The 24,749-nt window shown below is 35.6% G+C and overlaps 2 protein-coding genes across 2 annotated transcripts in view; one reads left to right on the forward strand and one right to left on the reverse strand.

Annotated features, from left to right (window-relative positions):
• LOC114362208 (metabotropic glutamate receptor 3-like) overlaps positions 1–19,807 on the forward strand; it is a 37,245-nt gene extending 17,438 nt beyond the window's left edge. Inside the window, exon 7 of the mRNA XM_028317505.1 lies at positions 19,658–19,807. Coding sequence (XP_028173306.1) covers positions 19,658–19,807 — 150 coding nt within the window. The remainder of the gene's footprint in view (positions 1–19,657) is intronic.
• Positions 19,808–22,273: 2,466 nt separating this feature from the next.
• Positions 22,274–24,286, reverse strand: LOC114362219 (zinc finger protein 277). The gene is made up of 2 exons (XM_028317519.1): positions 23,932–24,286; positions 22,274–23,763 (listed from the first exon to the last, which is right to left on the reverse strand). Exons 1-2 carry the CDS (start codon positions 24,188–24,190, stop codon positions 22,718–22,720), a joined length of 1,305 nt encoding a protein of 434 aa, XP_028173320.1. The 5' UTR covers positions 24,191–24,286; the 3' UTR covers positions 22,274–22,717.
• Positions 24,287–24,749: the final 463 nt, after the last annotated feature.

A 24,749-nucleotide genomic window follows, 5' to 3' on the forward strand; every position in this document is an offset into this window, starting at 1 on the left:
AAGCTAGATCATAATTTAAATGAATTTATTTTATTTCTTTGTCTTATCGCTAGAAAACTTTTATTCGAAAAATTAGAAAAGAAAATTGCTTTTCCTCAATTCATGAAATTTTTATTAAAAAAGGTGGTAAAGAGAGTTAATGTAGGTAATAACAATAACATCTGCTGAAAAATGTTCCATTTATTCAAGTGCCTTCTAAAGGCTGTGGCGCCTCTACTTTTGGCGTTCTAGGTTTCACATGAGCGCCAAACCATGACCGGACAATTTCACCCTGTTCACGCCCTAGTTCATCTAGATTCCAGACTTATTTGGGTCCCGTTTGTAAAAAGGGAAAGTCCTTGTCTATCCTATTTCGCAGGACATACCTAACTTCTTCTTGCAAATATTTGAGTCAAGGGATGAATAGGAAATGGCAATGGAATGTAATACGAATAGACTAGTTTCCTAAAAAAAGTCTGACAGACTAAGGCTGGGTTGCACCATCTTACTTTAACTTTAACAAACGTTAAAAATCTGTCAAACACCATATAAAAAGCACCGGTTATCGTTATAGTTGCATTTAAAATTAGGTGGTGCAACTCAGCCTAAAAGTTTTTACTAATAAATACTTAGCTCAAAAGAGATTCGATCAGAAATGTTGCTAGTTCGATCGAAGCTAAGGTTTTTTTATCGCAAAACAGAGGAAAGATGATAACAATGATATAAAAATGCTTTCTTTTAGGTGATAATAAGTACCACAGATATACACCAGCTAATACAATGTACCTTTCACAAGTGACCCTGCCAAATGTCCATCAATCGAGACCTCCACTATTGGAGCAATATTGCCCCCTCAATTTCAATGTGTCGCTTGGCATTGTTTTTTTTTTATATCCTTGGACATTTTACACTGCGCCTCTAGTCCCAAACTAAGCAAAGCTTGTACTATGGGTAAATACCTACATACTATACATAGTAACACCCAGACCCGTTACAGTAATTGAAATTCATCATTTCAATTTCTGCCCGGCCGGGAATCGAACCTGGGACCTCTCGGCATAGTAGTCCGTTCTGAACCACTACACCAAACGGCCGACAGTCTGTTGTCCTATAGTTTTAATTGTTCGACTTTGTTTCACACTGAACCCAAGTTTTATAACTCTTGTGCAAGCTTAAAATAAATAAAAAGACAATGAAACACTCGAATATTTTCGGAACGCGACAAAAACGTGACGAGCCGTGTTACCGTGTTGCCGTGCACGTGTTTTATTGTGACAAGGGACTGACCGTTGATATTCCAACAAAAGCTTTTCGTTATTACGTGAAGTTTAACTAAAACAAAAGAATGTTAGTCTTCACATCTCTCATTAAGTGAGTTATTTGAAACGTGTGTAGTAATTTGTTCTACGTAATAGAAGTGGGCTAAAAAGACAGGGTAAAGTCTGTAACGTTACGCTCTGTTCCAGAATTACAGTAGGTAGGATTATTACTAAGAAAGCTTTAGTGGGAACGTGTCTGTGATATAGATTATGTATACAGGGTGTCCCATAAACAATGGATAACCTTACAACTATCAATTGGCCTCCTCAAGATCTCTGTAATATCAAAATTAGACCTTTGTAAAAATATCACAGATTTAAGTTTTTGGGACACCCTGTATATCCACAGTAAAACTAAGACATTTTCACTCATAAACCACTTAACAGATTCTAATAAAATTTGGTTAAGATAGAGTTTATGATCGCTTAAATACCGTTTTTTTTAAAGAAATATTTATTTCATACGCACGATAATGTTTTTCAGTAACAGCCGTCTCAGTGGACCCGTGGGAAAAGCTAGTGTTATATTATACATAGAAGAATAAAAATACATAATCATAATGAGCAAAGTTTTATTTTGGAATAACGCTTTCGTTTCTTGTCAAGCTCGTTAAATAAAACTTGAGGATTAGTTAAAATGAGTAAAAATATACAGGACAGTAAGAAACTTTAAACAAATTGTTGTTATTATAACAATATCCAATGGCTGTTACAAAGTACAACTAACTTTGTTTCACAAAACTTGTCTTAAACATTGCCCGGGGCAATAATTAATGTTCTTTTTATCTCGAAAAAGGTTATTCTGATAATGACCCATGTACAAACCCACACGATAGACAAATACCATCTACTACACTTCTACTATACAAAATGGAGTCCTATGGAGATCCCTGAGGGGCTAACAAGACCTTATTTAAACTTGCGAGTACTTTTAAGAGCTTGTAAAATTAGGCCACTTTAGGAAAATGAATCGAAGTAGGTAAAGAATGTAAAAACATTCATATTTTTAAAACTTCTTTCGCAGGGACGTTTCTTTCTTCAGTAGCTAGTGCCAATATCAGCTCATGTTTACCTCGTAAATAGCTCCATTCAGATTTGCTACAGAAACAAGCACCACTTCACACAATGCTCAAATCTTATGGCTTCAGACCATGTCTCACAAAAACTGAAAATGGTAAAATCTTCTATTCCATTGACTGTCATGTTAGATATTTCAGAACCTACTTAAAACAGCACAAGCGAAAAAATCAATAGAGACTCCCCAAATTATGCTTAAAGCAATAAAAATGCTTAACAAGCTCCAAAAGACGAGCGCTCATTACGGCTGTTAACTGCGCGATGAAGTTGAGACTCGCGAGGTTTTGCCAAACTGTTACTTTTACTGGCCTTTTACATGGGACGTTTTCTTCACGCTTCGCTCAGGTACCTAAAATAGTTAAAAATCTTCAATCACTCTATCTAAAAAAACGCATCAAAATCCGTTGTGTAGTTTTAAAGATTTTTTTAAGCATACGTAGGGGCAGACATAGCGAAGCGACTTTGTTTTATAGTATGTACTCGTAGGTAGTGATTTTTATAATCATTTTCCTGGTTTTTGTCTACTACATATTATCTACATACACAAATTAAAAAGAAAAAAAATTCGAATCAATGTCTTCCATACTCTACAATTTCCACATAAAATATATTTACATTTTCTTTAAAAAAAATTGCATTAAAAACGACATAGAACAACCTTAATGCAAATAAGTCGTTCTTCTTCGGAAATCGTAACGTGTAAAAGACTCAAAGTCATTTACCCCCAAGTGCTGAATCCCGAATCCGAGAGCTTACCCGCAGATGTCTAGGCGAAACATCCATTATTTTTATTGTGTTGGGTAATTTGAACTCTTGTAGTTAGTCACACTTTTGATTTGTGCCATAAGAGTAGGCGCACACCGTTGATTTTTCGTCGGCCGATAGTTTAGCCGGGCAGTTGATCAGTATGGGCATGTATGGGAGTGCGCACACTACGCCGATTCGATTTGGCCGATTCTTCATACAAATTAAAATCGGCACAACTATCGGCCAACTAAAAATCAACGGTGCGCGCCTACTCTAAGTTTAAGCGAAAATCAACTTCTTGTCGATAACTTGTGTTTGTGTGAACCAGGCAATTTCAAAAACAAATACAGTCTGCAAATATCAACAGCGAATCATATTCTTAAGTCCCTAGGGATTGAAAATGCCTATTCGATTGCAAAGTAAAATATTGCAATCATTCTGGGACTGTTCAAACTATATTTGAGTTCGACTTTCATTCATAGTAATTACTAGCTTTCCGCCCGCGGCTTCGCCCGCGTGGAATTTTGTCTGTCACAGAACAACAATATCACGCGCGTATTTGCTCACCGTTTAGACCTACCCTGAACTACGACAAACATTTTGAAACCAAAATCAGCTCAATCGGCCCAGCCGTTCTCGAGTTTTAATCAGACTAACGAACATCAATTCATTTTTATTTATATAGATATATAGATAGATTAGCTTATTCTTCGTGGGTTTTATAAGCCTTTAATATTATGTATGTTAATTTTTGCTGCATAAAAACTTGCCTTTTATGCGAAAGACCTATAAACTTTCACATTTATAATATTACTAGAAAGGAAGTTTTTTTTTGTGGATGTAGGATACCTGCACTAAAAAGCACGAGACTAAAAGATGTTTTATTTTTATTTCCTAGCATAAATCAATGGATTCGCAGTTCAATTAATTTCCGGATCCAATGAAAATCATCCCCTTATTAAGGATATGACTTAGAACTCGTCGTTGGGTGCTCAACAATAGTATATTGTCGAATTCCACCCCCACGTGCGTCCATTCTCTTTGAATACCTCGCCCAGAATTCAAATCGGAAATTCATTGTGTGTGGACCCTACATTTTACTACAATAGAAATAGGTGCAGAAAGCTCATAGCAGACTTATCAACTCGGAAAGGGATCAACACCGTATCGCCTTCCGCGAGCTGTTAATCGCGAGGCGAGGCGTTTACGTTACGGTGCGGATAAGTGTGCGTTGCAGTTTAGAATTTCATACAAAGAATACTGACCGCCTCGAGTTGATACTCTTACGATCCCTTTCCGGATTGATAAATCTGCGACGTTCTTTAAGCTTTTGAATAAGTACAAAGCTTTTACTACAGCTTTACGACAGATTATAAAACAACACTGAAAATCCCGATTGTAACTCCAGATTGCTTCAATCCTGCTAGTTATTTTTAGGCCAATTGGGGGACTGAAAATATTATTTGTTGTTACCGATATACTAAGTACCTAATTATGTTTTAGATGAAATAAGCATTATTATTGAAATAAGGCCAATCAGAAAGAATGTTTGTCAATGCGGCTTAGGATTCCGGGTGCAGCTCGCTTTCGCCTTCGGCCTGATCATCACTTTCCATCAGGTGACCAGGAGTTTCCCCGTTGTGGTTAAACAAACAGGCCTGCTGATTGTATTTATATTACAATGGGCTCTATACCGAAATCAATTTGGCGTGTAAATACCTGGACACTCGCACAGGCGTATCCAAACATGATAATAACTTTACACCACCCACACTACTTAAATATTTACATTTAACCTTTACACGACAGTCAAAGGATGTTTATTCGAACACAAACTGAGTTAAATGTGTTACAAGTGTGAAAATTCAGACTCTTAGGCCCAGTTTTTTGATTCATAGTTAAAATAACAAATTGTTAAATTTTGCTACTAATGGTTAAACTTAAATATTAACAAAATGTTAACTAATAGTTTAAAAAAATGTACTAAAAGTCATACTAACCATTGTTCGAAAAACATTTTTTTTCTGATATTTAACCACTTGTCATTTGACATCTTGACTATTGGTTATTTTAACTACGAATAAAAAAAACTGGGTCTTAATCGTCGTCTCAAGTAGCTCCTTTAAATGATATATTTTATTTTTCAAAATTCATAAACAGAATCACACATCGTCAGATATGAGTATTCTAACGCAGTATAGAGAACACGTTTTATAAACCCTATCGTCGATCCGTCTTTGTTCGACGACGACGACGCTTTCTACCTTGTTCCTTGATCCAAAAATGTATAGGTTGAAATCTAGTTTTATTTAACTGTAAAGGAAAGGCCAAGACAAGCTAGAGTTACAAATTACAGGACTGTACAAAGTATTGTAGAGAAACAGCTCGGCAAGCCCTCTGAGGTGTGTAGGCCGTTAAACTGGACGGAATCACGTAACGACCCGTGAAATGGACGCGGCCTTACGCCAAACGTAGCTACGGGAGAACAGCTAAACCATTGAATTTACTAAAATAGTAGACACGTCTCTTAACACGACGTTTACAATATGTACTCACGGCTTGACGTTTCGGCTGCGATGCTGAAGCCGTGGTCACAAGCAGACTGAGTCAAGCCGTGAGTACATAATGTAACTCATTAATAAACGTCGCGTTAAGACCAGTGTCTTACATTTTACTTGAAATGGAACGCGAAAGTTTAAAATTTTACATTGAATTTACGTCTTTTTATTACCTTTTTTTGTTAAACTGTCTCTGATTTTTTGTGATTTCTCTGGGCTTAGGTTAGCGATACTTACTAGTCACTTAATGAGAAGTACTTATACCAGCTTTTCGTTGTACTCATAATCTCATTATTTACGTAACGTGGAACCACGATATGACCGCAGCTACCACTAGCGGCATTCAACATTCGTCAACATTGTTGGTCAACATTCGTCAATTCGTAAAGCTGCAGCCTCTATGTTACCTCTACAGCTAGTAGCTCATGTTTATTTTATTTTTTAAAGTTAACAGGTAGTGGTACGGCGCATGTGGTGGCTGTCTGACAGTATTAAATATACATAATATGATCTTCGACTACTTAGTATTTTATTTTCATGGGCTGGCTGAACTACCATGTTCTGTGCCTTCGCTGAAAGTCCACGGGTGAATCTAAGACTATTATTTGTTCAAGATGGCGCTAGTGTGTGCTTTGCCTTTTTATCATGCGGAAGACGGTAGAGCCCTTTCACGTCGTTGTCCCATTTCTTACGTGATGTTTATCAGTTTCCGGTCCCCAGAAAAATTACTGAGTTCATTTTCTTATGATCGTAGGGGAAGTCCCTTGTATTCATACCTCATTATTGAGCACATTTTTATTTGTGATGTTTTGATGGCAATCAAATAATTTCGCTTCTTTTCCCTTTTTGCATTTTAGCCTCTTCTTTTTTCGTTCTTAAACTTTCAGGTTGTTTTGCGTTTGTGCCATATTTTTTTATTTAAAGCTTTAAAATGGCACGACAAAAGGGGAACTTAGTGTCGTATGGCTTTCTCTACCATTTAACCATTGGACCAAACAAAGTTCTGAAAAATACTATATGTTCTGCGCAATGCCACTAATCTGCTTGCTAATTTGCTGGACTATAATTACTACCTTTGGCATTTTCATAGATAATTTAAACAAATCATAATAACAGTCTAGTTAACACGTGTTTATCAATTTGAACTAATGCAGATATCTACTAGAAGATAAACGTGTCAGAATATTAAATACGTAACTCCGCATCGGATTTAGTCAAACGCGTTAATAGGTCGACCGTGACAACTTAACCCGTCTAACACCGCTAAAGTTATTTATTTATGATAATTATTATCATCCACTTTCTAAAAAAATATTACAGGGACAAACGTTCTCATTTGAGCTAAGAAATGACACTCCACTGCAGGACGTCAGTCTCCCAAGAAGCCTTAGAGCGCTTCCACATTAGGGCTTTAGAAGCGCGACAGCAGCGCGGCAGCGGCGTTTTTATAATGTGAAGGCATGCATCCGCTGTCACATAGTATGAAAATTTCTGCAGCGCGTCTGTCGCGCGTTTTGTCGCGCTGCTAAATCGCCTAAATATGAAAACTCTGAAGAAAGAAATAAAGAAAATAGGGGAGAGTTCGGTATATTGTACCGCCGGGTACCACCATTGTCTATGTTATTAACTACTGTTCCTTTTCGTTTCCTAATTTGTTAAGAATGTATCGCATAATATTTTGCCATAGTTTTTTTATAGGCTTGAAATTAATTCAAATCCAATTTAGTAACCCTTTGGTACAAATTATCGAACCGGTTGGCTAAATTGGACCGAAGCTCTGAACTTGTACTTTGTTGATTTGTGCTAAATATACAACAATAATTTTAATTAATACTTATGAAATAGTTAGTTGAATAATGTATCTTATAGTATATACCATGGACATTAGCAAAAACAAAAGAAAAATATGTGTAAAATGAGATTGAAAAAAACTGGTCCAAATTAGCGGACTCTCCCTTATTTTATTTTGATTACCTACAACATAAAAAAAATAACACGCACAGTTTTAACAAGTAAAAGGTAGTTAGAACCAAAAATGGCCACCGCTCAACATGTGTCATGCTCTGAGGTAGTTAAACCCAGGACATGACGCTATTATTCTGCGGAATCTTAGGGAGTATTCTCCCGCTTTCTGCATTCAGCTGCTGCTACTAGTTATCTTCTCAAGGTCATCGGTCCATCATTATTTATTCTACTATTCTAGTCTACTAAAAGTTGCCTCACTTTGCGCTCTCAACTCAAAAAAAAAACCCTTAAAACTCATTTATTTTTGCAAATAGGCTTTTAAAAAGCACTTTTACACGTCCCAATATTAATCCTACCACTGCTTCGGACAATATCTAGGCTTTATTAATCTATGATCCACACCCAGACGGCTATTGAGGTTGTCGGTCATCAAGATAGGACGAGGGTCCCACATTACACTGGCAAAACGTAATAATTACGTTAGTAATTAATCATTTACTTAATTATTTTACACGAGTACGTTTCCACCGAGTCGTGTAAAATGCCTCTATTTAGTAACACAAAATACATACTAGGATTTCTTTGACCCAAAGTGCTCCGAGGGTTAACTAAGTTAAATAATGCGCGCATGAATTTAGTGATGTCAGATACTCGGTCTTTAGGACCTATAAAAGACTACGGGTTTTTAACACCTCGTAACTAGTTTATTCTTTTAACCCTCAAATTTTATGACTACGGATTTACGGACAGCTGTGTTCATTTAAAGTCTTTTAAACTGTGGTCTTAAAAATATTCTTATAAGAAAAAGAAATATTCTATGTTGCAATGTAGCACCTATTAATGAGATGCCAGTATTCGTGTAATATAATGTACTAGCTTTCCGCCCGCGGCTTCGCCCGCGTGGAATTTTGTCTGTCACAGAAAAACTTTATCGCACGCGTCCATGTTTCAAAAACCGGGATACAAACTATCCTATGTCATTTCCCGGGACTCAAACTATCTCAATGCCAAATTTCATCAACAGCGACAGAGTTACTTTCGCATATAATATTAGTATAGATATATTTTTTACTTCATTCTTTATTTACCAACTAGGTACAAAGCAAAGTTTATTATTTGGGTATAAATCTATAGAATTCTATTCGCGGTTGAGATAGTTTAGCGGAGTCTAAATTCAAAACTTTTGTTTCGCTATCTCTACATTTTAGTACAGTCTTTGGGTCTGCGGGTGTCTATGGACGACGGTAATCACTTACCATCAGGTGATCCGTCTGCTCGTTTGCCTCCTGTCACATAAAAAAAAAACAGTATTTCACAACACTACTGTCACATCACTATTTAAATTAGACTATCGCTCTCAAAGGTTAACTCGTGTAACCGACGCGACGCGTTAAACTTAACCACTCGGGCAGGGGTTTGACTCTAATTTGATTATACGAGAACGTTAACCTTAGGTAGTGAAGGTTGATTTTATTTGATTCACTGGATATCTTTTATTTGGGTAGGTACTTAGTTCAATAGCACAGCTAGTTACTACATGATATATTAAATCTCAGCGCTCGTTGGCACGACAGTGTAGTTTCTACAGTAATTGGAAAGGGAATCAATGCTATATAAAATGTAGTAAGTCATATCAGTAATATTTCAGACTATGATATTACAGTAATAGTGGTAATAGTAGCCAAATAGTTGCTAATATCTGAAGATCATCTATCTACGTTTGCTCGCGTACGAACATTGCTCTTGTTCGTTCACAAATGCTCGCTTCTTTCTTGTTTCATGTGACCGTCGTAAGCAACTTTGTCGTCCACAGATCTATTTCCATGCGTGAACTCTTTTATTTTTGTTTACAAAGTTCTTGAAGCATTTTCATGTACCTTCTTATACCGTCATATCTTTCGTAAGAACGTATTCACATAGTAATGCTCTAGCAAAATCTCTAGTCTGTGCTCACCTTAACACACGCCATAAAACTTCCACTAAGTTTTTAATGCAACCGTTAATAAATACCAGTTAAGAAAAGGCTATAACGTTCACTTAGCGGGCACCATTTTTATTCTCATGTGTTTAGTATCGACCTTAATTACTAACTACAACTAGAATCTAGACTTAGTTCTACTGGAATAGGCTTTAAAGCAAAATAAGATTTTATTAGATCAGCAGATACCAAATACCTAAGAGTTAAAAAATACAAAAGTGCTTTTTGAATTATTTAAAAAGAAAATAAAAAATACCATAATAAATATAGCGAATATCGCACACTTTATACTCACAATTACTTTCCGATGTGTTACTTTTATTGAAATGTTTTAATTGAGTTTTTAATAATAAATTGCCTCGTACCTGTATGGGACTTGCTAAAGACCCTGATACTATCCAGCCCAGCTTTGTCTATGTAATATAGGACAGCCCTCTTCCAGACTATGCCTTCCAAATGTTGTCACGAAGTGATGGCAAGGTATATTTGGGACCTGTATAAAAGTGCCCTGAAAAGAACCTACATAGTACTAATAAATCATTTGGATTCGAAAAGCATGTTTTAGTGAAGTGGTCTTGAGATCCTTGTACTTTTTTCAGGACAATGACAGCAAACAATAGCCAGGTAGGCATTCGTACCTTAATTATGTACAGTCGACAGCACATTAGACCATACATTTTATTGCAAAAATCGCTCTTTTCGCAAGGAAATAAGATTCCAGTTTTGGTAGATGTGCCTCGTCTGTACCTCAAATAGAGTCCCACAAATTCCAAGCTTCCGGGTTTTGAGTACCCTCACACTTAAACACAGTCCTTTTCCGGGTCATTAAAGTGCTGTTTTGTATTTGAATTACCAGTATCAGTGGTAAAGGTGTAGGTACCTAGGACTACCGAAAACGGGTATTCTGGAAGAGGGTAAGGCAAACAACGCGTCAAAGTTAATGATGATAATGACGACGATGATGATGATGATAATTCATTCGACCGATTTCAGCCATGGCATTCTGGTGCCCACGAAAATAGCTTTCGTAGCCGATCTTCGTGGAAAGCCCTCTCGCACATTGAGGGCATGTGATAACTCCGCCAACATAATTATACCGAACTAGTATTTGCCCGCGGCTTCACCCGCGTGAAATTAAGTTTGTCACAGATCGTCATAAATAATTATAGCCTATAAGTTATTCTGGGTAATAAACAATAATAGTTACTGTAAAGTTTCATCAAAATCCGTTCAGTAGTTTTTGCGTGAAAGAGTAACAAACATCCAGACATCCAAACTTTCGCATTTATAATATTTGGTAGGATGGCGACGATGAACGTATGACGTAACGTAACAAATAACGTAAAGTGTCAAAGTTAATAGAGTTTTCACTTATTTTTATTATTTTCAATTCACCTCCAGCAGTTTCAACCCTGAATCTGAGTCTGTTTTTCCTCGCACCAAGACCTGCCCAAAAATTAAAGACTTATTTTATTTTATTTATTTATTTGAACACCAACAAGGTTACATTGAGGCTTCACAAAAGTAACTATAAAAAATGACACTTGTTAAATGCAAACTTAATTATAGGTGAAAACATCATGCGTTAGAGACTAAAGCAACAGCAATTAGGGGTTAAAAACTGAAAATATTTAATATGGTGTAAAGAAGTCCCTATGCTTACTTACTTTATTAAATTATGATGCTAGATAGCTTCCATTAGAATTTACGGGACTATTTCCACCGGGAATGAGTCCCATCGTTGCAATTCCTGTGACCCAAGATCTACAGCGTAATAAATCCCAACCAGTGAAGGTCAAGTTTGCCCCGGGAGAAAGTTAAACTGTCATTGGACCCGCAACGAAATTAACCAGAAGAACATAGGAGGAGTTCGAAGTTAGAGTAAAAACTTCCTTTTGAATTTGTTAACTCTGTACATGTTGGCACTTTTATAAACTTGCTAGCTACATCCATGTGTTGGGTTCCCGTAACTCGTAAACTAAACTAATAGTCTTATCGAGCTTCCACGCTATTTTTTAATTTAAACTACCGCAGGGTACAAAGTAGACCAGTTAGATGACAGAGGCAGAATCTTTGTTGCTTCGTTCTTCATCGTTGTTGTAACTTTCAGACTTTGATTAAAGCAAAGTTTCCCAACCATTATTTCGACAAGCCTCCCAAAAAAAAATCGCCAATGCCCCCTTGATTAAGGTTTAACAAAAATAAGACTAGGCCCCCTGGTTGGGAAGTCCTGGATTTAAGTTTGCAATCCTACCATGTTGAATAAACCTAGCCTAGATATTTTGTAGAATGTTCTTCAGTCCAGTCTTTTAACTCTGGAGGTGGAACCTCCAACTCCATGGTATTTAATCAACCATGGAGGTGACAGTTTCATTTATTTTTTTATTTTAATCCTGAAGTGTGCACTTTATGAAACGTTGGGTATCAATGTATCTGTAACTGATAAACCAAATCACGTTATTTTTTTTTTTATTTTTTTTCATTTATTCTCATAGGACCACAAACAGATTCACAATCAGAATTTATATAAAGAAGATAGTATAAAATAATGTACATTATTATTATGAATCCAACAGCGCTGGTCTCAGTTTACTTATCAACTAGTGTTAAGGTGGAGTTCGTCTTTTACATAATTTTAACTAAGTTAAGTATGCATGTAAAATAACTTATACAAAGCAATATTTTGTACCTACATAATTTCAACAACCCAACCGTGCATGTTGGTTGGTGATATGCAAGAGATACCACACACCTGATTAAAATCAGTGAGGTATCTAAGGCTTAAATTGTCTATGTGGTTAACATTCTCGTATAGTTTGTTCATGAATCAAAGAAGTTTAGACTCTTCTTAAGTTTCATTAAGGTAGGAAATTTAATGGACAGTAAATTAAAATTTGTTTGGTTTTGTGAGCCCCTGCTTTTACCTAGTTGTTTACTTTTGGTAGGTTTGTAATAGTTGATTGATTTTTGTAGGCACCGGTACAACGTGTATTTCTGAGGAATAGGTGGGTACACCTTTACTCTGAAACTTTTAGCAAGTCGAAATGAAGACGTAGAGTTTTCTAGAGGCACTTGAACCTCACGAGTGATCTGAAGTTCGTCATAGAAGTCCTTCTATGACGAAGGAGGGTTTGTATGTAGGTAGGAGTCCTCCTACCTACATACAAACCCTGAGAACTATCTTAATAAGATTTCGACATTAATGCAGTTTTCTCCTGCTTAAGTATCTGTTTATAACCCCTAAGAAACTAGAAAGATAAGTTTTTATCGTTTTTAGACCTTACGACAAGCTACGCTGTGCGTTCTTTTGTTGCTTCACTTAAGCAAGCACCGTTTGTGAATATAGGCGTAAATATACCATTCATTTAAGCTTATGACAGACTATAAATAGTTGAGTATATCGTTTAATTTTGGTCGTCCCATTAGAATTCCTCATTTGTATGCTCCTCGCTAAGTAATTCGAATTCTTCGGCAAAACGACTGAGGAATTTCGCAATGACTATTGTGACTGCCTAATATTATCTTTCTTATTTCGTTTGTGGGTTGTATTATTTATCTTTTAAGCTTATGTTACAAAACGCGACCGCGAAGGCCACGTTTATGCGTCTTAAGCAGGCATTAGTTCTTTATAAGAGATGCCAACTGAACGGTTTCAGTATCCAACTGTCTTTCGTTCGTACGGTTCGATCTTTCATTTGGTTTAAACCAAATGACATCCACTGCTGAGAAAAACCCTCTCCCAAGGATTTCCATAACAATTATTATTAGTCCTACGCTGTCCGTATCCAGGTACATCCCGTGACTTTATACAGATGTTGTGAACACACTTCATAATACCATACAATCCAAGTTTTAGTAGCTAACTTAGAGCTAACTTCGAACTCCTCATATGTTCTTCTGATTAATTTCATTGCGGGTTCAATGACAGTTTAACTTTCTCTCGGGACAAACTTGACCTGCACTGGTTGAGTTTTTATTGGCGGTCAAGCTGTAGATCCTGGCTACACAGGAGTTGCAGTGGTGGGAACGAGAGGTGGGAATAGTCCCGTAAGAGTCATAATGAATAGATCACTATATTATATGTAACTCTGTAAGCTTACAAGTGTTTTGCTTTAATAAATAAATAAATATGTACTACGAATGTTACATCACACGTTAATCTACAAGTTGAAAAATTTTATAAACACACATACATAAATAATCACTGCCATTCATAAAATCAAATCTACATAAGTCATCCGTTGAACTCTCAAGTTATTTCCACATAAAATCAGGTAACACTTTACTGAAGTTTCCAAGAAATCAAACTCAAAGCTTCCAACTTGGGCTTAATCATAAGCTCCGAAAGCTCTCCATCTTTTAAACTAATCAAAAGTTCCCATGAGATTAAGCTCAGTGTGTTTGATAAATAAGTGAAATTGCCCCCAGTAATCTAAACAATGGGTCTGTGAGCACTGGAATGTTGCAGTGAGGTTGTGAATAAGTCTAAATTATAGTTCGTGTAACTCACGAAGGCGAGTGAGCTTTACTTGTACTATGTGTACGTGTACACACGATAGCACATCAGGCTACCCATTTTTGTTGCAAACTCGCCCCTATAACAACTGCACAAGAACCCACAGTGGTTACCTTGACGTGCCGTCGTCTGTACATGCACTTAACCATAGTGTAAATGTCATGTCTATCAAAACTTTTGAATTTTTTTTTGGACAATTTCACGCAACAAACTAATGCCCGTTTTCACCATCAATCCCTAATTTTTAAGTGACCCCTATGGTAACACACACCCCTATGGAATTTTGTTTTCATAAGGGTCACTTAAAAATTAGGGACTGATGGTGAAAACCGGCATCAGTCACCTTTGTAAGGCTCTTTTTCATCTTCCTTTCCTTGTGTTGTCTTATTAAGTAGGTATGTGACCTTTAGGTAGATTATACTTACTTACTACATTACATTATGAAACGAAGCAAGCGAAGGGTCGTAGGTTCGATTCCCGCCTTCCCTCATTTTTAAGTGTTTATTTTACGAGGATAGTGATTAATAAAGTACTTGGAAACTTGTAGTAAAACACAATCTCGCATTATACTAGCACATTGAATACTTAGGTAGGTACCGAAAATAGCGCTTAGCTTAACGATCGTAAACATTGACTTTATGGTTATCCCAGATTAGGTCTTAAACTTAATCTGCTCTATTATTATGAAGTACTTCTAAGTACACAAGCTGTTAAACTGTTTCACAGTATAATCGTTTATTCATAACTAACGACCCGCCCCTGCTTCGCACAGATACAATGTACTTACTTATAAACCATCCTCTTAAATCACTCTATCTAATAAAAAAAACGCATGAAAATCCGTTGCGTAGTTTTAAAGATATAAGCATACCTACATAGGGACAGACAGCATAATATCTTGTCTGTGCTCGTTAGTTTTATTTTATCAAGGCTTATTATTTTGTTTTTTATGGACAAAAATCTCGATTTCATAAATATTTTAAGAGGTAGTACCTACTTACAAATGAATTAGCATTGTTTACTATAGAAATCATTTTATACCAATAGGATATTTTCCACCAATAATCAATTGACGTACTTTAAATCCATCAAAACGAGACTCTCCTCCCATAGATTTTTTATGGCAATACCAGCCTGTTACCTCACTATTTTGTCAACTCAATTAAACTACTTTTTTTCAATTACAATCCAACTAAAGTTAATTACTTAAGTTATTAAGACCAGAATGAAATGCCATTTTAAAAAGTTGTGTTTTAGAATTATTATTATTAACGTTGTCAAATTAATTATTGTGACGACAGTCCTATCGTTTTGAAGAAGAGAATCGTGAGACCGGAAATAAACTCAATTAATAACTTCAAATCAGAATAATAACCTTTTGAAATGTTGAAATTAATCCGAGCTGGTTTCAAAATTATATTTAGAATCCTCAATTTATTAAGTTATGAAAGCGTAAATATAGTGAAAGACTGAAGTGTTCGAACTGCTTCCGACTGTACCTAAAGATGTAAAATACTTAAAAAAAAAGGAGGACATAAATATTATGAAGCCGGCAAATTTCATACGTTCCATAATCTTGGCACCGACTCCAAAAATCAATCATGGTTTAATTAATTCCTTCTAACAAATAAGTAAGTACTTAACTTACATAGGTAATGAGTAATTCTTTTTCTACTTTCTAGTGCATATTTATTGGAGTCGGTTTTATTTTTTTGTTAAAATTAATTTACCTATCTACCTACTTAAAGAGCCATCGCAAAATACTTTAATTCACTCAAACTTTAATTACAGTCTCGTTAACATTGTTATTATGTTTGCTGTTTTACTAATTGTTTAAAAAGCTTTTAAACGTGCAAGCTAAATAAACCACACCACTTACTCTGGGATTTCAAACAATTTCACGGTCAGCGAATTTCGTAGAAAGCCTGGGAAAAATTTAATTTTCGGGCTTTTCAAAAGATTTTCAACACAACTAATAACATTATGTGGGTAGTTATAGCCTTTAGCCTGCTGAGTCAACGTGACCGAAGTTTATGTTTACACTCTCGACTTGAGATAGGTACTTATTTGAGGTAAGGCTAGTTCGAACTTCGATTTACCTTCTGCTCACATTAAGAGACATGAGTAAAGATGTGATTAATATCCGTATTACATTACCTGTACGTTATTTTTAATCTTATAATTAACTAGCTTTCCGCCCGCGGCTTAGCCCGCGTGGAATTTTGTCTGCTAAAGAAAAACTTTATCGCGCGCGTCCCTGTTTCAAAAACCGGGATGAAAACTATCCTATGTTCTTTCTCGGGACTCAAACTCTCTCAAATTTCTTTGCCAAATTTCATCAAAATCTGTTCAGTGGTTTAGGCGTGAAAGCAAGACAGACAGTTACTTTCGCATTTATTATAAGTAGGTATAGATAGTATATATAGATTTAATGTTGTTCTAGGTACGCACTTAAATCTGAAAGGGTACTATAGACTCATTTTATCAGTTAATTACCTACTCAATCAAAACCTCCTCCATGACAAAACGAAGTTAGGTATCTATCTGTGATGTGGTTATTTACTAAGCTTTGTAACTTGTGGTTGTTTAGGTAAATATAGGCCCGTATTAGGAAACGACGTCCAAAACTCTACCCTAGTTTCTACCACGTTTCTACTGTGAAAGTCGTTTCTCTGTCGGATAAGTCGCTGACATATAGTTCCACATTGCGGATTTTTGACGAAAGACAATGATCCATGCGGCGAATGCACTGACATGTACGACAAGGTTTTCTGCTCTATGTGTAAGCAATTGGTGAAAAATACTAAGGTTGTTGTTTATTTATTTGCAATTGGGAACGACCTGATGGAATAATGACCAGCAGTCCGAGAAAGAAACCGAGCTTCACCCGGAATCCGCAATCACAGATGAACTTGCTATTATTACCTTAAAATACCTCCAGAAACACGACAATGACTTCCTTAACTCAAAGGTGACTGACTGACATAGTGATCTATCAACGCACAGCCCAAACCACTGGACTGATCGGACTGAAATTTGACATGCAGGTAGATGTTATTTATGACGTAGGCATCCGCTTAGAAAGGATTTTACGAAACTCCACCCCTACGGGGGTAAAACGGTATCCACGCGTACGAAGTCGCGGGCGGCCGCTAGTCAAATTATAAATAATCTGCTTGAGCTTTTGGTTTTCGATTCATTAGTAGGTACCTTCGTTTCTTAATACCTACAGAACTTTTCGATCACAGGTTTAAAAAGCTCTTAGGAGATTTAAGAACCTCTTCTTGAGTTTAGATCCATACTGGAGTAGGTATTGTTTGATAATACGGGTGCTAGATCTATTTTGTGGTAAGGTAGCTATTTACACAAAGCCGCCGGAGCTGATTGTGCCGGATATAACCCAAGAGCGATAAGTGAGGAAATAGCTCTGTTGCTAACATATTACTACAAATGCTGCGGGTACACACGACAGCACATCAAGCTACCCATTTTTGTTGCAAACTCGACCCTATTGCAACTGCACAAGAACCACAGTGGTTACGTGGACGTGCCGTCGTCTGTACGTAGGAATGCCTTAAACAAGCGTTTGTAAGTTATGCCCGTATCTACTGATAAAATAATGAGAGCAATATCCCTTATTACGGGAATATTGCAGTTTTATTTCACTTTGGGTTAATCAACTGAAACTGTATCAAGGGTGCAATTCTGTAATATTATTACAAACAAACATTTTTAACTTTTTAAACAATTGCCTATTTTTTAGGGCTTAGGGCCTACTAAAGTTTAATTTTGAGCCTCTTATTTTTTATATTTTGTGCCCATTCTTTTTTTAGGTATTGAACCTACGTATTGATTTCACTCAGTCCTAAAGACTGGAAGACCCGTAAAAATAATGTCGGTCTGAATTTTGTCAGTGATTTTCTAGATCTTAAAACTTTATTGTGTCTTTTTAGTACCCACCCTTGGCTTTACATTTGCGTTTTATAGTTTCAGTAATAAAACTTCAAAAAGTGCTAACTCTGATATTACTTCTAATACTTAGCAAGTATTTAAGTAGGTAGGTAGGCCCTATTGCTAAAGGTACCTAATTCATGAAGGCAATTTCAGTAGCTTAATTGGATCATTTTTGATGCAAAAGTATAACTTACTCAATATTCTATTAAAATTGATTACATTACAGGGTTGGTTGAACATAAAATGCATACCTAAGTACAGCCTTGGCCAAAAGTATTGAGCACCCATGATATTTATTAATTTTTAAGGAATTATACATGTGTCTGAATCAAAACAGTTTTTAACAGTTTTATATTGTTTATTTACAACAAAAAATTAATACTTTGTTGGACCACCCTTTGCCTTAATTACTGCANGCCAACAACCAATCAGGAACGTTCCTCGTCCGCGATCAATTTTGCGCACCAATCCGCGGGTGCTAGCATTGTATAATTTAAAGCAAACGAAAATTTACTATTACTATTGTCACTCTTCATTTCTATCCACGGAATTACACACCAATTCTGAAAATCAAGGAGTTTCTTTTCAAAAATCCTGCAGTGCCAAGGCTATTCTGGTACAATATTATTTGCTTCAAACATTAAAGGAAATTAAGGCTTACTGTACGTGTGATCTGCTTAATAAGCGGCAAGCAGGTAATAATTTAGTCAGCAGCCATCAAACAAGAAATTGCCGACAGCTCAGAAGGTATCTCTAATAAGTTCATTATAAATTTATCACACAACACGCGTGTTGCATGTTCCCGAAACCCAGAGATTAAACATCTCCGTTAGCAGGCATTACTGCACTTAACTCAATTGTCCAAATCCCGCGGGATACATGGAGTTCGAGTTGGATGGGTATACAGATGGCTTTAGTTGCACGATCAAATATTAGCACGGTTTAATGCGCGGTAATCTTGTTTTGGGACTCCGGGGAATGAGCAGTCGCGTGTGAATTTGTATGGAATTTGTATGTAATCTAGGATAGCAATGTATTCAAATTGTATTTGCTTTTCACAGCTAGACTTCTATATTTTGAGTTAGTTGGATTTTTTGGCATAAACCGGCTAAAAAGCAGCCAGTTGATATCCTAACCATTCAATTTATATACTTTTTCAATGCTGCGAAACTGGTTTTCACGATGTGTATTTTGAATAACAACTAAAATCTACGATGACCCTCGATTGTTGGTGACTAAATTGAGTGTTTACTGTTCAAAGCAACTAAGTCAAATGAAACAGTTGATTAAAACTGAATTGGGGTTTTCACACCAAAATACATATTAGAGAAGCTAAGTCAGTTTAACGTGCTCCTTCGTCTGCATCTCTTAAAACGAGAGGGTCGTATGTACTCCTGCAGTGGAGACTAAAGTATTTGATTATGTCACATGATGATGATGAATATACAGATAAATAAATAAATATGTCCTAGAGCAAATTATACGCGGTCTGTTAAGGATAAACTCATGTAGAAGTTGTAGAATGTCTTCACTTTTAATTAACCATTTTGCTTCAATCCTACAGGCTTTCGAAGAGCTGGAAGCGTTGTTAGCACGCAACGGCATCTGCATAGCAGTGAAGGAGAAGCTGGTGAAGGACTCAGGAGTGGCAGACGAGAGGGCCTACGACGACATCGTCCACAAACTTCTGACCAAACCACGAGCCAGAGGTTAGTGTATTACCCCTCTAATATTAAAGTAGCAGAAATCAATTGTATGAAATGATGAATTTTAATTTCTGTGACGGGTCTGGATGTTACTATGTATAATATGTATGTATTTAAAAAGTATAAGTAGTATATCCGTTAAGCTAGCACCCATAACACAAGCATATAAATTGCTTACTTTGGAGCTAGCTGGCGCTGTGTGAAATTGTCCAAAGATTTATTTATTTATTTAATAAGTGAGGATGATGGATGAATGCTTTGTAAATCTGGACGGACACCCAGAATCCCTAAGCCGATTATGAGTTAACTGACCTACATCCCTTGACCGAGTGTATGAAATTTTAATGCTGAGTTGCACCACCTTACTTTAACATTAACAAACGTCAAAAATGTCTCTTAAAACCATACAAAAATCACCGGTTATCGTTAAAGTAAAAAAAAAGTGGCGCAACTTAGCGAAGTCGAAAATCATTTGACCGTGAATGTCCGTCTTTACTCTTTCGAGAAGAACTACTGAACAGATTTTGATGAACTATACAGTGTGTCCGGGCATGTAGTGATCAAACTTTAAGGGCGTAATCTATGGACAATTTTATCGATGAAAATACTTTAAATTTGGNTACCATGAGTTTACGTTAGGTGTGCTCGCTAGCGACTGCGTAAAAAAATGACATTAATTGTATGACATATTGTGCAGCGCCCCTAGCGGCTACTTTCAAGAAACAAAATCTTCATAGAGATTTTTGACGTAGGTACTCGCTAGCGAGCACACCTAACGTAAACTCATGGTAGGTACACAGGTGTGCTAACAATCTGTAAAGTAAAGAAATTTTGTTAAGTGTTTTTCGGTCCAATATTTATTTTTACAAATATAATTTTATAATATTATTGTCGCGTATTGTTATTACATGATATTGGCTAACTTACCTCAAAGTTTGATTCATCTGACCACACAATATTTTTCCAATCTTCCTCGGTAAAAGTTTGGTATTTTAAAGCCTACTCGTAACGAGCTTTTTTGTTCTTTTCTGAGAGCCATGGCTTCTTTCTGGCTTTACAGCCCTTAAGCCCAGCTTCTTGGAGTCTTCTGCGAGTTGTTCTTGCAGAAATTGGCGTATTAATTTCAGTTGATAACTCAGCAGCGAGGTCAGAAGAAGTTTTTTTGTGATTTTTCAAAGACTAGCAATACTACAATATCATAGCTAAACATCTCGAAACGTGTTTTATTGCACGTTGAGACGTGAGTTTATGTTTCGAAACCTATCAAAGAAAGGTTTATATCAAATATCTTTGAGTTTATTTTATAGTTATCATGTATAATCAGTATTTACGGGGTGCTCAATACTTTTGGCCAAGGCTGTATGTAATAAGAATTTATTGCCATAGGTCCAACCTACGCACCGAACGCCTGATCTTTTTTTAGCGATAGAATTTCTGTGAAATAATTTATTGCTCAAAGTATCGTTTCAGGCGATACGTGATCTCCGCCTACTTCCTACCTTTGTTAGATAACCTACATCGAAATGTTTGATATTCTAGTCCTTTTTGGGTTTTTGTGTAGGCTCGTCTGTGCATTAAAAGTTTATTAAATAAGACTCTTAACATATATGCCCTAAATTTATATAACTGTAAAATAGCCGTATTTAAGTATCTTCAATGTTTGACATATGACTTAACCGAGGAGCTACTTGTAGTACCTATGTAATCTAAGTTTTAACCTAAGTGTAAGTATTCTTAAAAAATTTTATATAATATAGCAAATTGTTAATTTATTTAATTATTACTTAATTACTATTTTACGTGTGATCTTTTTTCGCCTGAAACACAGGTTTTTAACCTAGTTCAGGCTACAAAAGACTATTGAACTATATGTAAACTCTAGCATAATAAGTTCTTATAATGTTCTTATTTTGATGAATAAATTATTATTATTATTATTATTATTATTATTAAAAGAAACTATCAATTTCGTTACTCATTGAAGTCTAGGTAGGTACCGTCAAGGAACTATGTTTAGCATAAAAAGGTGGAATAAGAAAAGGATAATTCAAAGCACTGTCAACAAAGATTTATGTTAAAAGATTACTAAAAAGATCGCTGAATGTGAAGGACAAACGTTGACTTAAAGTTATTGTAGACCTACCTACATACAAATAGCTACACAAATTTATTGATACAAATTGTAGTTTATTGATGGTACAGTCGACATCAAAGATACAAATACTCGAATTGAGAACCTCCTCCTTTTTTTGAAGTTGGTTAAAAACTAAGAACCTTTGTTGTTAAAGATTTTTGTATTAACTCAAATAATATCTTGCTAAAAATATGATTTAAACAAGTGCAAGCAACTTGTGTGCAGCTCGAAATTTTTCGAGGTACTTAATCTTTTCTGAGGCAAAATAAAACAAACTATTAAGTGGATCACATTATGGATATTTATTATAGCTTTTTAGGTTCGATTATAGTTTATTATGGTGAGTATAGATATAATTTTACTACTGTTACATTTAAATAGGTCTCATGATTATATTATTTATTGCACATTTTATTCAAAATTTCATCAGTTCCAATTTTTACAATTTTATTGACAAATCATAAAAACATTGTAAAAAAAAATATTTAAATGTATTTTTAGCTAGACAAACTATAACTAATATTAAGTAACACCCATTGGATTTCATAAACATGAAGTTAGACATAATGTTATATATAATATATTGATGGCAAACTGCAACTGCAGACAAAATAAAAGAACATAAGCATAAAAATGAGTGATGTTTTCCAATAAGTACTTGAAATTTCATATTACAGTTCGAAATAAAAATATTATACATTTTCAAAATCATGGGAAGTTTACTATTGCTTTGCCACAACCTTATTTATAAAGAGTATAATGCAGCCATTTTATTTACTAATATTTAATCATCCAATACAGCTAAAGCCATTTCCTTAGATATATTATCGGACAAACTGTTGCTCCGTTCAACTTCCTGTTCGTCGCTTGACCACCAACTCTCATCATCGTCTTGGATGAAACATAAGAACAAATCATCCTCATACGTAGGAAAGTAATATTCAGGCTGGTCCCATTTTTCCTTACTCAAAACATGATGACTAGTTTCCTTGATATGCTTCTCTAAATTTTTCAAATCGTCAAACTTTGTGTCACACGACAAACACTGTTTCAAGTGTATTTGACGACGGATGTAGTTTACTATCTTGACTTTGTGATAAAAATTTTGTCCCGCTGTGACGTTTGTGAACGAAAACTCATGTTGCCTTTCCATGTGGTCTAAAATATTTTCGTATTCCATTTCAGTGTGCTTGCATAACAAACAAGTGATCTGAGGTCCGTTCTCTTCGGTCCAATCGGACCAATCTGGATCACTGTCAACATTAGAATCATGTTCATAATCAGCTGAACGATGAGGCTGAGATTTGTAATATTGTTTATAAATGCTTTTGGGTTTCGTTTTGTCATCCAAATAGTTCACTAAGAAGAACTTATCGTATTCCTTGTTGTCTGGATTTATTCGTTTGTGGCCTTTTTTACGCATGTGTTCCTTGAGTATTGTTCGGTCTTTGAAGTGTCCTTCGCAGTAAATGCATTGCAAGCTTTCAAGTTTAGACGCAACTAGGTTTACTAAATCGTCTATGAATATTAGATTTTCAGGTTTAGCAATATGAAAATTGTGTTTCTCATACAAGTGGTTCAAATAGTGAGTTCTAGTGGTTTTTGAGACATACCTGCAAAATAGGCATTCTCTTTCGTAGTTTTTGTCTTCTCGTTCAAACTGGTGTCTTTCTAGTAACTTCTCCAGCTTTGTTTGCTTTAAATTGGCTCGTAACTCCTTGTCTTCAGGCAAAACGTCGCTCAGTAGGAAATACTCTTCGTCCTTTGATTTTGTTCCATCAGGCTTGCTGTCTAGCAACATAGTTGTACAAAAATATTGAAGATTTTGATCTGTAACAAAATATGAAAATATGGTGTTATTGACATTTTTAAGTCTTCTTTCTTCACGGATATTTAAACAAAATAAATTCATTGCAATAGTTAAATAACAAACTTGCTTAATTTTTCAGGAATTATGAAATAATGATAGTAAGATTGTCGGTACATCGAAATTCTAACCTTTAAATCGCAACCTCCAGTATTTCATGTAGGCGCCCAAATCCGCTATTTTGTTAACATCAGACACAACTAGGCGGTGCTTCATGAACAAATGAGTTAATAACTGCTTCTCAGCAGTGGGCAAACTGAATTTTTCATCGCACAAAACACATAAACATTCCTCTGGCTCTTCACTCCTAAATAATGTCGGAGTCTCGGTTTTCTCGTGCAAGGTCAACGGACCGAAAAACTCTTTCTCACTGGTCGACATCTCTGCCATGTATAAGAGTTAAAAACAGGATCTGTTCAATTAGTTTTACACAAATAAACTGTTTTTTATATTTCCACAAAAATGTTTTTGGGACACACCGTCCTTTTAAATGACAGTAATGACAGCTCAGACATCAAATTGACGTTGTCAAACTGTACGTTTTTTTTTTTAATTTTTCGAAAGGCAAAAATCGTGTAGCACTTACTGCATTAATTCGACGTTGTATATTTTTTTATAGTTTAGTTGAGTCTGTGATTGAGTTGAGCACTTTTGGCGGGAATAAAATGGTCTAATAGGAAAACGGAGCACTCAGTTGCGTGCGATATTTGTCACAAAAGATTTATACTGCTTCTTTCTTTCCAAACCAATAATAAACAATCTAAATTACTAAAATAGAAATAGTGGTTTTTGTTGATAATAAGAATTTTTATTATTTAATGTTTGTTACTTTTTCACGCAAAAACTACTGAACGGATTTTGATGAAACTTTACAGTATTATTGTTTATAGCCCAGAATAACATATTTTATAGGCTATAATTTATGACGATCTGTGACACACGAAATTTC

Source organism: Ostrinia furnacalis, unplaced genomic scaffold, assembly GCF_004193835.3.
Source record: "Ostrinia furnacalis isolate ACB-3 unplaced genomic scaffold, ASM419383v2 OfSCF6287, whole genome shotgun sequence".
Taxonomy (NCBI): domain Eukaryota; kingdom Metazoa; phylum Arthropoda; class Insecta; order Lepidoptera; family Crambidae; genus Ostrinia; species Ostrinia furnacalis.